Source organism: Dermacentor andersoni, chromosome 4 (assembly GCF_023375885.2).
Source record: "Dermacentor andersoni chromosome 4, qqDerAnde1_hic_scaffold, whole genome shotgun sequence".
NCBI classification, from domain to species: Eukaryota; Metazoa; Arthropoda; class Arachnida; order Ixodida; family Ixodidae; genus Dermacentor; species Dermacentor andersoni.
The window spans coordinates 56893958-56907834 of record NC_092817.1 but is presented as its reverse complement, the minus strand read 5'-3'; the positions used below and the strand labels follow the sequence as shown (position 1 = coordinate 56907834).

At 45.6% G+C, this 13877-nt stretch overlaps 1 protein-coding gene across 1 annotated transcript in view; it reads right to left on the bottom strand.

Annotated features, from left to right (window-relative positions):
• The window catches only part of LOC126536123 (uncharacterized), a 71488-nt gene that overhangs the window by 41366 nt on the left and 16245 nt on the right, over positions 1-13877 (bottom strand). The window contains exon 12 of the mRNA XM_055073804.2: positions 9605-9732. Within this exon, the coding sequence (XP_054929779.1) occupies positions 9605-9732 (128 nt within the window). The remainder of the gene's footprint in view (positions 1-9604; positions 9733-13877) is intronic.

Here is a 13877-nt window from a genome sequence, read left to right as displayed (position 1 = left end):
ATGCGATATGGGACAGTACACGTTTAATGGGCGGTAACCGTTCAGGTTGCCTGTCCCTTTTTCTGTATAGTTATTAGGACCTTGTCCTTCTTAGAGCGCTCAGAAGAGCGCTGTTCTTTTGGCGTCAATGGCGCCGGGGTTTTGGTATCGACCTCCATCGCCTTCTCTGAGGCGCTGGGATGATCGAGAGCCAGGCGCCGAGACACGCGCCTCGGGCCTTGGGGTTCTGTTTAGTCTTGGCACCTGCGGAACACCTGTTTGCAGGGCCGTCTTGGATGATGGTGGAGCAGCACTAGCTGCTGCCACCGAGGGGGCGGATGGAGTTGCTACAGGACCACTGACTGTGACCTCTGTAGATTCCCGAGACCGATGTGGTGCTGGTCCCTGCCGCGCCACATTGGCATAACTTATTTGAGGTAAGAGCGAGAGTCTCTTCCTTGCTTCGAAAAATGAAATTTTCTCTTTTATTGTGAGAGCAATCACTTCTTTCTCCTTCTTCCAACAGGGACATGATCGTGAATACGCTGGATGATCCCCTTTGCAGTTCACACAGCGTGGGGGAGCGTTACAGTTTTCAGATGGGTGATCGTTGGCGCTGCATTTCGCGCATGCTTCTTTGCCTCTACATGATTGTGATGCGTGGCCGAACCTCTGGCACTTAAAACATCGCCTCGGGTTCGGTATGTATGGCCTGACATTTATCTTTAGGTATCCTGCGTCGAGAGAAGTGGGAAGAATGCTAGTGCCAAATGTGAGGATCACATGTTTGGTGGGTAGTTGTTCATTGTTCCTTCGGATTGTAATTCTTTGAACTTTAATGACATTTTGTTCTTGGAACCCCTCGAGGAGTTCCTCGTCACTCAAGCCGAGAAAGTCTTCCTCAGAGATAACGCCCCTGCAAGTGTTTAATGAACGATGGGGAGAAATTGACACTTTGATTTCACCAATACTGGCGAGTTCGGACAGCTTTTGCACTTGTTCTTTCTTCTTCAATTCAATTAACAGGTCTCCGCTGGTCATTTTCGAGGCTTTGTAGTCTTTTCCGATTTTTTCTATGAGGCATTTCGCCACCAAGAAAGGGGATAGCTTACGCATACTTTGTGTTCCTTCACTATGCAAGACGTGGTAACGTGGAAAGTTGTCTAGGTCGGTTCGGAGGGTAAATTGAAAAGGTGCATCGGTGCGGCCTTTTTTCAGAGGCCGATCTGGAAGTCGCGGAAAAGTTTCTGCCATAATATGGTCTCAAAATTCGGCGGCGGTGGCAGCCACCCACCACGGAGCCCAACAAGGGGACGCTACAGGTTGTGAGCAACCTGCACACGCCAGCTATGCACCGCCACTGTAACCTAATGCATATAACCAAGACTAGATATACTACACACGGTTAACCCTTGCCGCCAGGAAATTCGGAAGTAAGAAGAAGTGATGAGAAGACAGGAAAGATGAAAAAAGCGAGAGAGAAAGACGAAGGTTGGAGAGGAGGACAGGAAAAGGCGACTGCCGATTTCCCCCGGGTGGGTCAGTCCGGGGGTGCCGTCTACGTGAAGCAGAGGCCAAAGAGGTGTGTTGCCTCCGCTGGGGGGCCTTAAAGGTCCAAACACCTGGCATCGGCTCAACCCCCAGGATCCCCCTTTCCCCGGACACGGCTAAGCCGCGCACGGCTACACGCGGGAGGGTCCAACCCTCGTGTGCTCGGGTACGTGGTGTCGCAAGGCACCAAACGCCTGCTGACGCAGACGCCCCTGTGGGGCATAAGTAATAACTAGGGCTGTGTTAACCCTAGCTGTTTTTGAGACCACATCGAATACAAATCAAATTAGTGTCAGAAGTTACTCAGATTGAATTGAGTATACAGAATACAGTTAAACCTCAATATAATGAACTTCCATTTAACAGAATTCTTGATATAATAAATGATTTAACTTCTCATAACTTCTTGTCAATAGAACACCATGTATTTAGAACCTCGATATCACGAAGTGTGTTTACATACAATTTCAATATAACATTTCACTGCGCCATGAAGAAATACCGAGACAATAAATGGAAACTTCTGCAGGCGCAGATGGTCAAATGATTGGACTACAAGTGGCTGCTTGCAAATACACCCTTCAAATCACACGCTGCACAACTAAGAGCAATCGCCAAAGCAGAGCAGTGTTATGTTCCATGTAAAGTCCAAGTGTGATAAAATCCTAACGCGCCCCATGCGCTGTACACTTTTGCTGCAAGTGAACACTTGCAAGGGTAAGCCAAGAAGGAGGGCCAATTGATGAGCGCCGTCTTCCTGCATGAGCAAAGGGAAAGGGGGGAGAGGAGCGAGCTCAGGATAACGCGATCAAGCGCACATGAGAGGGGGGGGGCACGGGGGCAAGTTTGTGCATGCCTGTAAGCGCGGCTGAGTGCATACAAGACGGCGTGGCATCATGTAAGCTGTCTTCCCATGCATTTAGTATTGTAGATTGCGTAATCTCGAGTTTCAGTGACTCATTGGAGCGAGAGGCAGACAAAGCATTCACTCCCCGCTGCCGGTGCTCTTCAAGATAGCATCGTCCCAGTGCGGGTGACACTATCAGCCGTGGGAGCGGAATGCACGCGAAAGTGTGGCTGGCTTCGCTTAATTTGTACTGCCGATGTGAAGATAGCGTCGACGTGGCATGAAACCGTATCATTCGTCACAGACTTCCAATTTCATCAAAATGAATGGTTTGCTCATTCAAATTTGCTTTTTTCAACTGTCCGATAATTCTGAAAATTCTGTGGCCCCTTTCTTCAATCGGCAGCTGTACTTATTTGCATAAAAGGTCGAATTTCAATATAACAAAATTTTTGTATAATAAAGCAAATTGCCGATTTTACCGACATTATATCTAGGTCTAACTGTATTTATTCATACTTGTTTTGTTTGTCATGCCGATTTCAAATATTTTGATTTTTGTGCACCTCAATTATTGCACAAGTTAATTAAAAACAATTAAATATCACATACTATTGTGAGAAAGTAGGAAAATACAATTTTAATTTTAATGCACGGTCGATAGCCAAAAAGGTTAAGAGTGCAATAATGCAAGCTTTTCTAGACAGTGATGAATATAAGTGCCAGTATATTACATTGAAGTTCACTTATTGTAATGTGGAAATAATGCAACATGAAATAGAGGAAAATAATTAAGTATTGAAGCCAGAACTTTAAAATCTGCTTGCATTATAAGACTTATCATGCATGTAGCTTTCTACTGCAAAAAAAAATTTGATTCTATCTGCTATGGGTGCTGAGATATCAATGCTGGCTGATTGCAGGAGTAAAAAAAAAATTGATTGAGAAATTCGCAAATAAACAACTTGGGATAGGAGGGACATATGTCTATGGAGTTAATTTCATTATTGCTTGACCAAAGTAGTGATACATGAAGCAAGATACCTTACAGATTAGTGCAAAAAGATATATATTTAGAATGTGAGCTTTAAACATTTGATCTTTGTGCGATTTTCGGCCTCCTAGGACCAGGCTGCCCCTTTAACTGTATTTCTACACATTATAACACTACACATTATAAAGCATTCTTTATTAAAAACACAAAGGGAGCATAGGAACACCTAAGCAAATTGTCCACAAACTCGGGGCTCTTCAGAGCACATGTGGTCATGCATTATCATATAAAGTTTATACAGGTAATGTTGCGGGCCAATCAATATCTGTGTATACCTTCATGACCAAACCAGACATGAATGTAGTATTCAGCCAATGCCAGAGTGATAAAAAAAATTTACTGCCCTTCCACTACATTGAAGAGGGTGTAAGCGAAGTTCGGGATCCACGCCTCTTAGTTGTCGTAACGCCTCGGCTGCTTACTACCTCACGGCAAGGTCCGCACTTCGACAACTAGCCCTTCCTCAAGCAAGTTACCGGCGGCGTTCTTCGGCCAAACGCACGATTTGCAGCCCACTTCCGCTGCCGTTCCTATAACACAGCCTGCTCTTTGGCCTGAACTGGCGGGAAATGGCAGGCACAAGGCAAGCAAACACCCAATCACATCGTTTCCCTCCTGTGTGATAGGCTCATGCATTGCAGTGCATCTACCTTTTTATGCATATAAAACCCCGCTTTAAAGGTCACGTATGACGAACCAATCGTGGCTGAATCGGTTAACGTGGTGGTCTTGCAACCTGGAGGTCGGTGGTTCAAATGCGTAGAACGACAAGGAATTTTTATTTTCGTGTGACTTTGGTTTTTTCGTACGGCACCAACCCGGATGCCGACACAAGTGAGGCAATACAAGCTGCGCTTAAAAAATACAATTTTCCCCCTAGTTCAAATGGTTGCAGCAGATGGTGCTGCTATTGGATAAAGTATGTTACAATGAAAGGTATTCCAATTTAATCTAATGAGAGGACACAGGTAGAAAAGCTAGTGCAGTAAAACCTCGTTAAACCGTACCTGCCTAAACAGTAGTTTCGTTTTAAACGTAGTAAAATCAAATCTCTGACTCAGCGGCCATTGAACATAATGCGTTTTGTATCCGCATAAATCGTACCAGCTTATTGCATACGTATTGGTTAACACGTAGTGTTTCCATCCTTCGTCGCGCAATCACGGTGTTGCATTGTCCCCATCGGGCGGCCCGGCAGAACAACAAGCCTCAGAGATCAAAACAACGGCCTCCAAGCACCCTGTGCGTTTGCACGTGAAGCCACATCAGCATCATTTCGGCGCCGTGCCAGAAAGCGTTGTCAAGCCTGTGGCATGTGGAGTGTTTCGCATCGAAGCCTTGGGGTGGTGCCACCATCAAAACAACAACAGCGCACCACTGGCAATGTTAATAAAAGTGCCAGCTAAGCCTTTATTATAAAAAACTTTATTTGCAACGCTTCAAAACAATACGCACGCAAAAACATTTCCATCTTAAATTATAAACTTTTTAAAGCAAATTCAGCTTGAATGCTGAAAAGTTTTATATCGTGACTTCTCGAATGGGTAACTGCAAGAGAGAGAGCAGGCATTCTAGGCCAAAAGACAAACAGTTGCGACAGAATTCGCCCTTGTGAAAGGTACGTGTTTATGCTCAAATCAAGCTGCAGTTTATGAATACTGTAAACAAAGTGGCGGGACATCTCCAGCTACGAAAGTGGAGGAACTTTATCAACATACCAGCGTGCGACGGCTCTATGTGGTCGGATGTATTTCTTCATTCAGCGGCGGACAGCTTGCGTTCACCAGAAATGTGTGGTGGGACTGTACGTATCATCTTGCACATAAACAATTATGCATGTTATGCTCCAGTATATCTTCTGTAACACTATTCACGTGCCTTTTATTTCATGTAAACATAGATGCTGTTACAATAAAGCTGTTTATTTGCGGCCAGTTGGTGTGATGAGCATTGTGATTTCGCTCAGCCTATGCAGCAGCACCAACCTTCAAAGGTAAATGTAAAAGCTGATTCTGAGTGCCAAATAATACATATATATGTGTGTGTGCGTGTGTGCGACGCGAGCAGGAGGTTGCAGACGTAGGACAGCATGGTCGCCCGAACACTGCCTATATTCTTCGTCTTTCTTTTTCTCTTCTAGCGCACCGTAGCATCCTTGTGTGATTCGTCACACGCTTACCCCTGCACCCGAGAGTGCGAGCAACATGCAACATACGAGGGAACTAGGAGACAGTGATAAATGAAAACTAAAGGTGCGCAATTAGTGCAATGTCCCACGATAGTTCTGTAACCTCATCAGCTTCATAGCAAAGTGCAGCTGTCCGACCACTTCTACCATAGCTCTGGTGGGCGAGGCTGGCTGTAGTGTCCAGGGCGACATACGAGTGCCCCGCACGTGAATACAGCTAGGGTCACAGCATGTGCTCTGGTTGCAAATGAATGAGGCGGGGGGGCCACGTAGCATCGATAAATCAGCTTATGCTTGATGTATTTAGTGGCTGAATGGCACATGGTGTGGCCTATGTTTGTTTCATGTCTCTTATTTGTCATGTTCTTTTGACTTCAGTCCATTTGTTGCAGATGGCAGACATGTGCTGCTGCTTACTTGAATGGTTGTTGGACTATCTTGCTCAAAGATGGTCCGTATCCTTTGCCTTGTATAGTATGGCGTCGCCATTGAAGTCCTTGGCATAGGTCCAGTCTTGATCGCGGCCAAAGCCATCCTCGGCGACTGTTCTTGCTGGGAAAATGGCCTGTTTGTTGTGTTCAGCTTCGATTGAGTGGAGTTTTGCGTTGATGTCTTTCTTATTGTTTGTCATATCTGTGCTTTAGGCAACGCTCTTTGTCATCGTCTGTGGTGAAGTCGTCGCCGAGGTAGTCGAGGTTGATCTTGGAGTGACTGATTTAAATTTTTCTGATGTGGCCGCGCGATAGCTGATGCTGTAGCACTGATGCAGGAATAAGCCTGGTATCTGTTTGGCATATTTGTGTCACCTGTGACGGGCTACTGACACACTGCTTGCTTTCCTGTGGCTTGTCTGATGGTAAAAGCATTGTGCCAGGCTTCACAGAAGCCTCTCCTGAGGCTGCTGCAACGACATGACGAATGGGTGCTTCGATAATTCCGCAGAGCGTGATGCTGCTTTGCATGTGCTACGTTTCTGCAGAGGCAGAGGCTCATTCGGGTTTTGCTTGGGGAAGCAACTTTGTGTGTTTCAAAGTGGTGTGGTCTCCTAATGTACGTGGTTCCTCCATTGCTGCTGAAATTACATTGCCTTCAGTGTAAAATGAGCACTCGTTGGTGGTTTCCCATTGACCTATCGTCAGAAAGCAAGTTGAATTCGCTCCATCTGAATAAATAATAGTTGCGCTTGAGATGTGGCATTGTCTTAGAGCCATGTAAGTGTCGCGTGACATGAAACCCGGTGGTGGGCAATGCGCATAAGACAACGTTGTGAGCGCGTCAGATGGTTCAGGGACCTAATTCCTGCGGCATGTCAAGGGCGTAGATGGTGAAGAAGGCTCTGCGGTAGTCATCATCATGCTAGACAAGCATATGTGCATCGTTTTCTCGCGAGCATCATGACATGGAAAACTCATTGATGGTCTACTCATACGAGGCTTTCTATGGCATTGATGCTGATTGCTAAGTGGAGGTTGCGGGTGACTGCGGCGACACAGTTGAAATTTCTCTAGCTGTTGGATAATGGAGGGGTCTGCAACGTATAAGTGAAATCGATCGATCATCTCTTCCTTGATTTTCTCCCACAATTCGTTGTTTTCAAAGATATGTGTGAGGTAGAACCAAAATGCCTCACCGGTAACGTAGTCATTGAAGTAGGTGATCATAACACGTTCCGACCATGATGCAGCGGATGCATGGAGCTCGAAGAGGCACAGCCAGTCTTCCACGGGCCCATTGTTCGCTGATCCGGTGTACTTGGGTATGTCCAAGGCTTACGGTGATGCAGTCATGATGCTGGTCGGATGTCGGTGGTGGTGGAGCTGTGCGCTCTGGGTTCACGCCATGGTGTTGAGTACTTGCATGATGATGTGAGGCTGATAAGGTGGCTGCCAGGTCTTTATCCTGTCGACTTGAGTGACGCAAGCAGGAGGTTGCGGACGGAGACAAACATGGTCACCCGAGCACTGCCTTTATTCTTCGTCTTCCTCCTTCTCTTCTAGTGCACCATACCGTCCTTGTGTGATTCGTCACACACTTTATATATATATATATATATATACATATATATATATATATATATATATATATATATATGTCTTATGTGCACGAGGTAAAATTAGGATAAACCTGGCCAAAGCATGCGGGCAGCGCAACAGCAATAACAGAAGCAGACGACGCTGGCGTCGGTCGTCTGTTGTGCGGTACTCCTCACAAGCGTCATTGTGCTTTCGATACGCATTTAGCTTTCAAAGCAACTAGAAATTATTCAGACGTCGCCTGTCGTGTTTAAATTTAAGATGTAAGTGAATAATATTCAAAACATTATCTATTATTAGTAAGTAAACATTTTCTGGTATCAGTGCAACTAATGTTAGAATCTAGGCGGCGCTAGCATTGCCTGCGAAGACCGGCCCCATTGGCCCTATGAGAATGTCACGGGCTTGGCATTGTGGCGTCGTGCAAGCTAGGACTCGTGTCGTGCCGAAGCTCGCATAAAAAAATGCTGGGTGCTCAGCATAGAAGAAAAATTTGACATTGTTCATGCTATCGAACGTGACATGAAGAAGTCGGCATTGGTACACGACAGGGATCCACTGTTGACTACAGTGTGTGGCATTTGGAATGCGAAGTTGCTTGGCAACCCTGCTGCGACCACGAAGAGATGTCAGCTACGAGGTTCGAATTTTCGCCGTCGTCGCCTCTGTTGTTGCTGAAGTGTCACCTAACGACAGTGGTAAGGATGACATGGAAAGCGACGACACGGAAAGCGGCAACACGGGCGATTCAGGCCTGACAGTGGCGGTGACAGTGACATCTGCATGTTACGTCAGCCTCATATATGCAATCGTCGCGATGAGAACAGCACCCCGCTATGAAAAAGGCGCCCCGCAACTTCTGCAGTGCTACCGCGCATGTGCACGGAGAATATGCAATGCAAACGAGGAATCTGCCATGCGAGTGTTTGCCGAGAAGAGGGGACTGGCTGAAAAGCTGGCTGGCAGCTTCAGCAAGATGCCGGTGTCGTCGCTGCTAGGCCGAGGGCGGCATCAAACACACTTTTGTTGCGCCAAGTCAATAAATACTGTATGTTTTTGCCCTTTCATCGCACTCTCTCGCACTGTCTCCAAGTTCCGTTTTTGACAGGTAAGTGGGCCATTTCATGCTATTTCGGTTAAGCAGTACTACCGTTAGTGTGTACTTTTTCCGATCTCCGGCCAACTATGGTTTAACGAGGTTTCACTGTATAATTAAATGTTTAGCGCGCCCTGAGGCTTGCCAGTATATATTTCTTGGGGTTTAGAGGTCCCAGGCCTTCCTTTAACGCAATAAATGAGATGTTGAAGATATCACATCAATACTGTTTTAAAATAAAAGAAAAAAAATTCTGGAAGTGCAGAACTCGCACAACAAACCACCGACCATGGACTCAGCAGCTTGGCTTGTCTCACGCTTTGCACACGTCTGGCGACTACTGGATTCACTACGCTTTGCTAGTTCCCTCTTAGAGAATGCACTGGCAACGTGGCCAAGAAGCATGCCCGCAAATTACAAAAACAAAATATTACTCTTGCTACATTGGGTGGCCAAATTAGTATGCCACCATACGATTGAAGGCAGAATTATTGAACAGCATGCTGTAAAGCATCCAAAATTTCGGTCACCCTTATGCATTAGGTCTACAGAGCCAGTGACAATGCCACGGAGCTGTTTGAATTATCAGTGTCTGAATAATCAGTCAGCAACATGTCATACCAAAAGCAACATCAACAAAACCAGTTTCCTACTGGTTATGTCCGACAGTGAACGCAAGACACACACCTATCCACCAGACATCATTACACATTAGTCATACCAATCAGGTGGCTGCACGATGTGGACTCCGTTCATGCCACACAATTTGCGCATGCCCCTCTCATGAGCTGTTGCAGGCACCACATGCAAACTGAGGCGACATTCTAATAAATACAAGGGAGCAAATATAAGTTACCTGCTGTTGGGATGCCTTGGACTCCAGGTAGCTTTCTGAGAGCACAATAATAACCACTTCCGCCCGTAACGCCTGCTGTCGAAACTCATGCTTCCGATTACTTTCCTTATTTGACATGCTGTCACTGTCTGGAAGAAAAAAAAATATGTATAATAATGTCCCAAAGACAATGTTCACTAAACTGACATGTTCAAATGTAATGCCTGTTGCAAAAGCGCCGAGGCTACAGTCACAACTTTGGTTGCCTACAGATGCAAGCTTCTCGCTCCATAACATTCTTCATTCATTACTGCCCCAAAATGATCAAGCTAAGAAGTGATTATTCTATTGGATAATTCTCCCAGCCAACTCATCAAAATTGAGTACACATTTACAACAGTACAAACATCACAATATCAAAGACTTGTGACATTTTGCACAGCATTTTTTCCACAAGCAAGCCGTGCTCACAATGCCTTCTTGTTCTTTTGCTTTTTAAAGAACCACACGCTAACTTTTCATTTAAAAAAAAATAAAGATTACACAAGAACAAATGATGCAGCTGGCTTTCATGTTTCAGTGGTGCGATGTGCTGTACCAGCAACTCAAGGAAAGTTGAGTTTCGGGGGCTAACAGCAAAAGAAGTAAGGGAATTATTGCAAAATGCAACCCCAGAGACCAAAAATTTGGGTAATAAATTAATTAAATTCTGGGGTTTGACATGCCAAAACAACGAAATTATTATGAGACACGCCGTAGTGGGGGGAATATGGAATAATTCTGACCACCTGGTATTTTTTTAACAAGCACCTGAATCTAAGTACAGAAGCATTTTTGCATTTCGCCCCATCAAAATGTGGCTGCCGCGGACAGGATCAAACTTGTGATCTCAAGTTCAGCAGCACAATGCCATAGCCACTAAGCTATTGCAGTGTGTACCCCACAGACACAACACATAATTTACACTGCAGAAGTTGGTACATCATACTATAGTCAAGGACAGCTGCATATGTCCCTCCAAGGAAACCTTTACCCTTTGTATCCCTGCTGGAAAAGCTTTTTCGCAAGATGCCATCACATAAAGGGGAATGGTGGCCAAGAGGTAGTTTATGCACAAGGTCAATGAAATGCATCTCCTTATCCCCCTTTTCAAATGACCTGTGCGTTCGTGCTGTGAGCTGTCTTCTTGTGTCCCTGCACGAGATTTTGGCTGTTCATGCTGTGCGTTCTCGTTGCTGAATAGCTAGCATTCTAGGACTGCTCCTTTTCGTGTAAACAAGCTATTTCTTGAAGCACGAAAGAATACAACACACATACGCATGTGTAGCTCCTGTGTCGAGTGCGCTACACTCAGGCCATCTATGCACTGTTTCATGCACAGCAGGCAATGTTACAAAGGCTAGAGAGACTCCTTTCACTCCTCGAATCTGCATCCAAAATATAGTGCACCACATATGAAAGAGAAATGCAAGTATGTATAGTCTAATTCAATATAAAATTAAGCCTCACACTTTTATGTTACAAATCTGAACCTATTTATCATTAAAGTGGTATGTTTCACTGTTGGCTCTCCGCCCGCACTGTTTCTATTGTACATTGATTCCACTACCACGCAACACTGTTGTACCGTATAGTAAGAGTGGTGCACATAAAAGAGACACTGATGCCGAGAAAATCACTGACAAAGAGGAAGCTCCGTGTCGCCTCCAAAGTGCAATATTTCCTTTTGTTTGTATGTTTTTTACATTCCTTGTCATGGACACCGCAAATGTCTTGCTTTAGACAGGACACTTGAACTATTCGAAGGCAAAAGCACATGTAAACGACACCATCCGGAAAGTGTGACTGTGTGGTATCCCCGCGAGAACAGGAGGCCACATTTCTCTACGTGCGTAGCTTGTATGGCTGAAGAAAGAAACGCAAAAGAAAGAGGCGTGCGCAGAAAGAAGAGACTCACCTCCATTGCTAGACGGCACTTGTCTGGGTGGAGCGTGCGCTACTAAAGCTTGATGCGTCATCTACTCATCAATAGAAAAAAAAGTCCCCTCACGCATTTTTCTCCTCAAGCGCCATCTCACAGTTTCTTAATAAAGGGAAAATCAGACATCTACCTGTGCGTAGCAATTGCTACAAAGGGTTTTTTTTCTTGTAGCAATTGCTACGAATGGGTGGATGTCCGATTTTTCCTTTATTAATTACTTCTGTCCACTTTGCGGGTTTCCGCAGAACTACTACATCAAACACTTGCCTTTGCTTCGTGTTGTCGACAAATTCGACTTCGCCCTGCCATCTGCTAGCCGCCTGGTTAGCTCAGATGGTTAAGCGGCTGCCCTGGAAAGGTGGTGGCCCCTGATTCGAGTCCCGGACCAAGACGAATTTTTCTGCAGCTCTGAGGCTTTTCTTTCGAGTAACCCATATGGGTTTCCTTTGTAGCAATTGCTACGAAAGGGTGGATGTCCGATTTTCCATTTATTAATTATTTCTCTCCACCTTGCGTGTTTCCACAGAACTTCTACGCCTCACATTTTCTCAACCCATACGTCGGAGCATCCGCTTTCAGCGCCTTTTTGTCTGCTAGCCTACTGTTCCGGCTGGCATGAAAGACAAAGAAATCTAAGAATCCCCAGATTTCTGAATTCATTTGTAGTACAGTCGAATCCACTTATAACAATATTCAAGTGCCACGAAAATTCCATTGTTATAACCAATAATTGTTATAACCGGGTTGCATGAAAAAAATCAAAATAGGGGGATGGCAGAGCTGATATGAGAAAACTATATAGGCAGAGAGGCCAGTGCCCCTCCCCACCACCTTCCTCCGCCCAGCTGCTAATTGTGTTCACTCGTTTAACTGCTTTCTGGGCGCTCCGATCGCATGTAACAAGCCGTGACTGTCGGTATTAAGGAATGGCGCTGCTATAACAACTGCAAAGAGGTGTCATGGGTGGCAAGCGATATGCGAGCACCACCGAGGCATCACTTTGGTGGCCACAAAAGGGCCCTCTTAAAAATTGCGAGAAGGCTGCTGCGGCAGCCTGTCAGCTTGAGAAATCTAGAAGAAATGCTGAAGAGAGATCGCCACAAGCATCTCGCCATGTACATGTCACTGGCTTGCACGAGAAAAGCCTATGTCCGTCAGCCATGCAAGCTTTACGCGAAGCTTGCCGACATCCTTCTCCAAGGCATCCGAGCGCTCCATGTAGGGCAGCAGAAAGTTCCTCACGTGAACGAAGCCCCGGAGGGACTGAATCATGCCGGGCCTCCTCTGAGGACAACGTTGAGGCAGCCTGCACTACCGCGTCATCGCTTCCGTCATCGCCGTCGCTATCCGATGCAAGCATGTTCGCAACAATCATCTCATCGGTTAGAAGCACTTAGTTTCCAAATCTATAGGCATGCACTTTCTTTTCACCGACAACGGCGGGCATTGCCAGTGATCAGCAGGTGGATCAGCCATGTTTCGTTTCGGTGGCAAGTCAAGCGAAGTTGAGAAATCGCGTGGCAAGGAACGACTTCAACACAACCAACAAAAACGAACGAGAGCAATTGAGCTGGTCGCAGAACTGCACTGAATGAGGAGCCAGCGAGCAACATGCGAGCAATTTGCTTGCGGCGCAGTTGGCCCAGTCCATTTATGTTTCAGAGGGTGGGGTGGCGCAGAGCTATGGGCGCAGCCCATTCATGTTCGGAGGGGTGGAAGGGCGATTGGAGAAAGCCACATGGAGATGGCTAGAAAATGAGTGCGCGGTGGCTGTTGGAACAGCGGCCTATTGTGCAGCGGCTCGAATTTCTCGTTTTCTTTTTTTCTTTACAAGGATTTCGCATTTCACTACATTTCGGCTCGGACATCCAGTGGCCAGACTTCATCATTATAACCGATAATGCAACGTCGGGGCATTGTAGTAAGCACGTTATTTCACCATGGAAAACATACAAAAGTTGACAGTGCAGTAGCTTCTCATTGTTATAACCGATATATTGTTGAAACCAGTATCATTATAAGTGGGTTCAACTGTAGTACTTACGCATAGATAACATGACATGGAAACTGAGTCACAATCGTCATTCTGAAAAGTTCGGTATTCTGAAGTTTGTAGTACCTAAATATTGCCACGTGGAAACTACAAGCAGTCATCAGGGGATTTCTGAAAAGCTTGTTAATCTGAAAAGTTCATTAATGTGGTGTTCGTAGTAATGAGGTTTCACTGTATTTGGCATAATGTGACAACCATAAGTTGTAGTTGAATATATGTGACGTAGCTATATTGCATTAAGTGTTGCAGATAAAAAACAA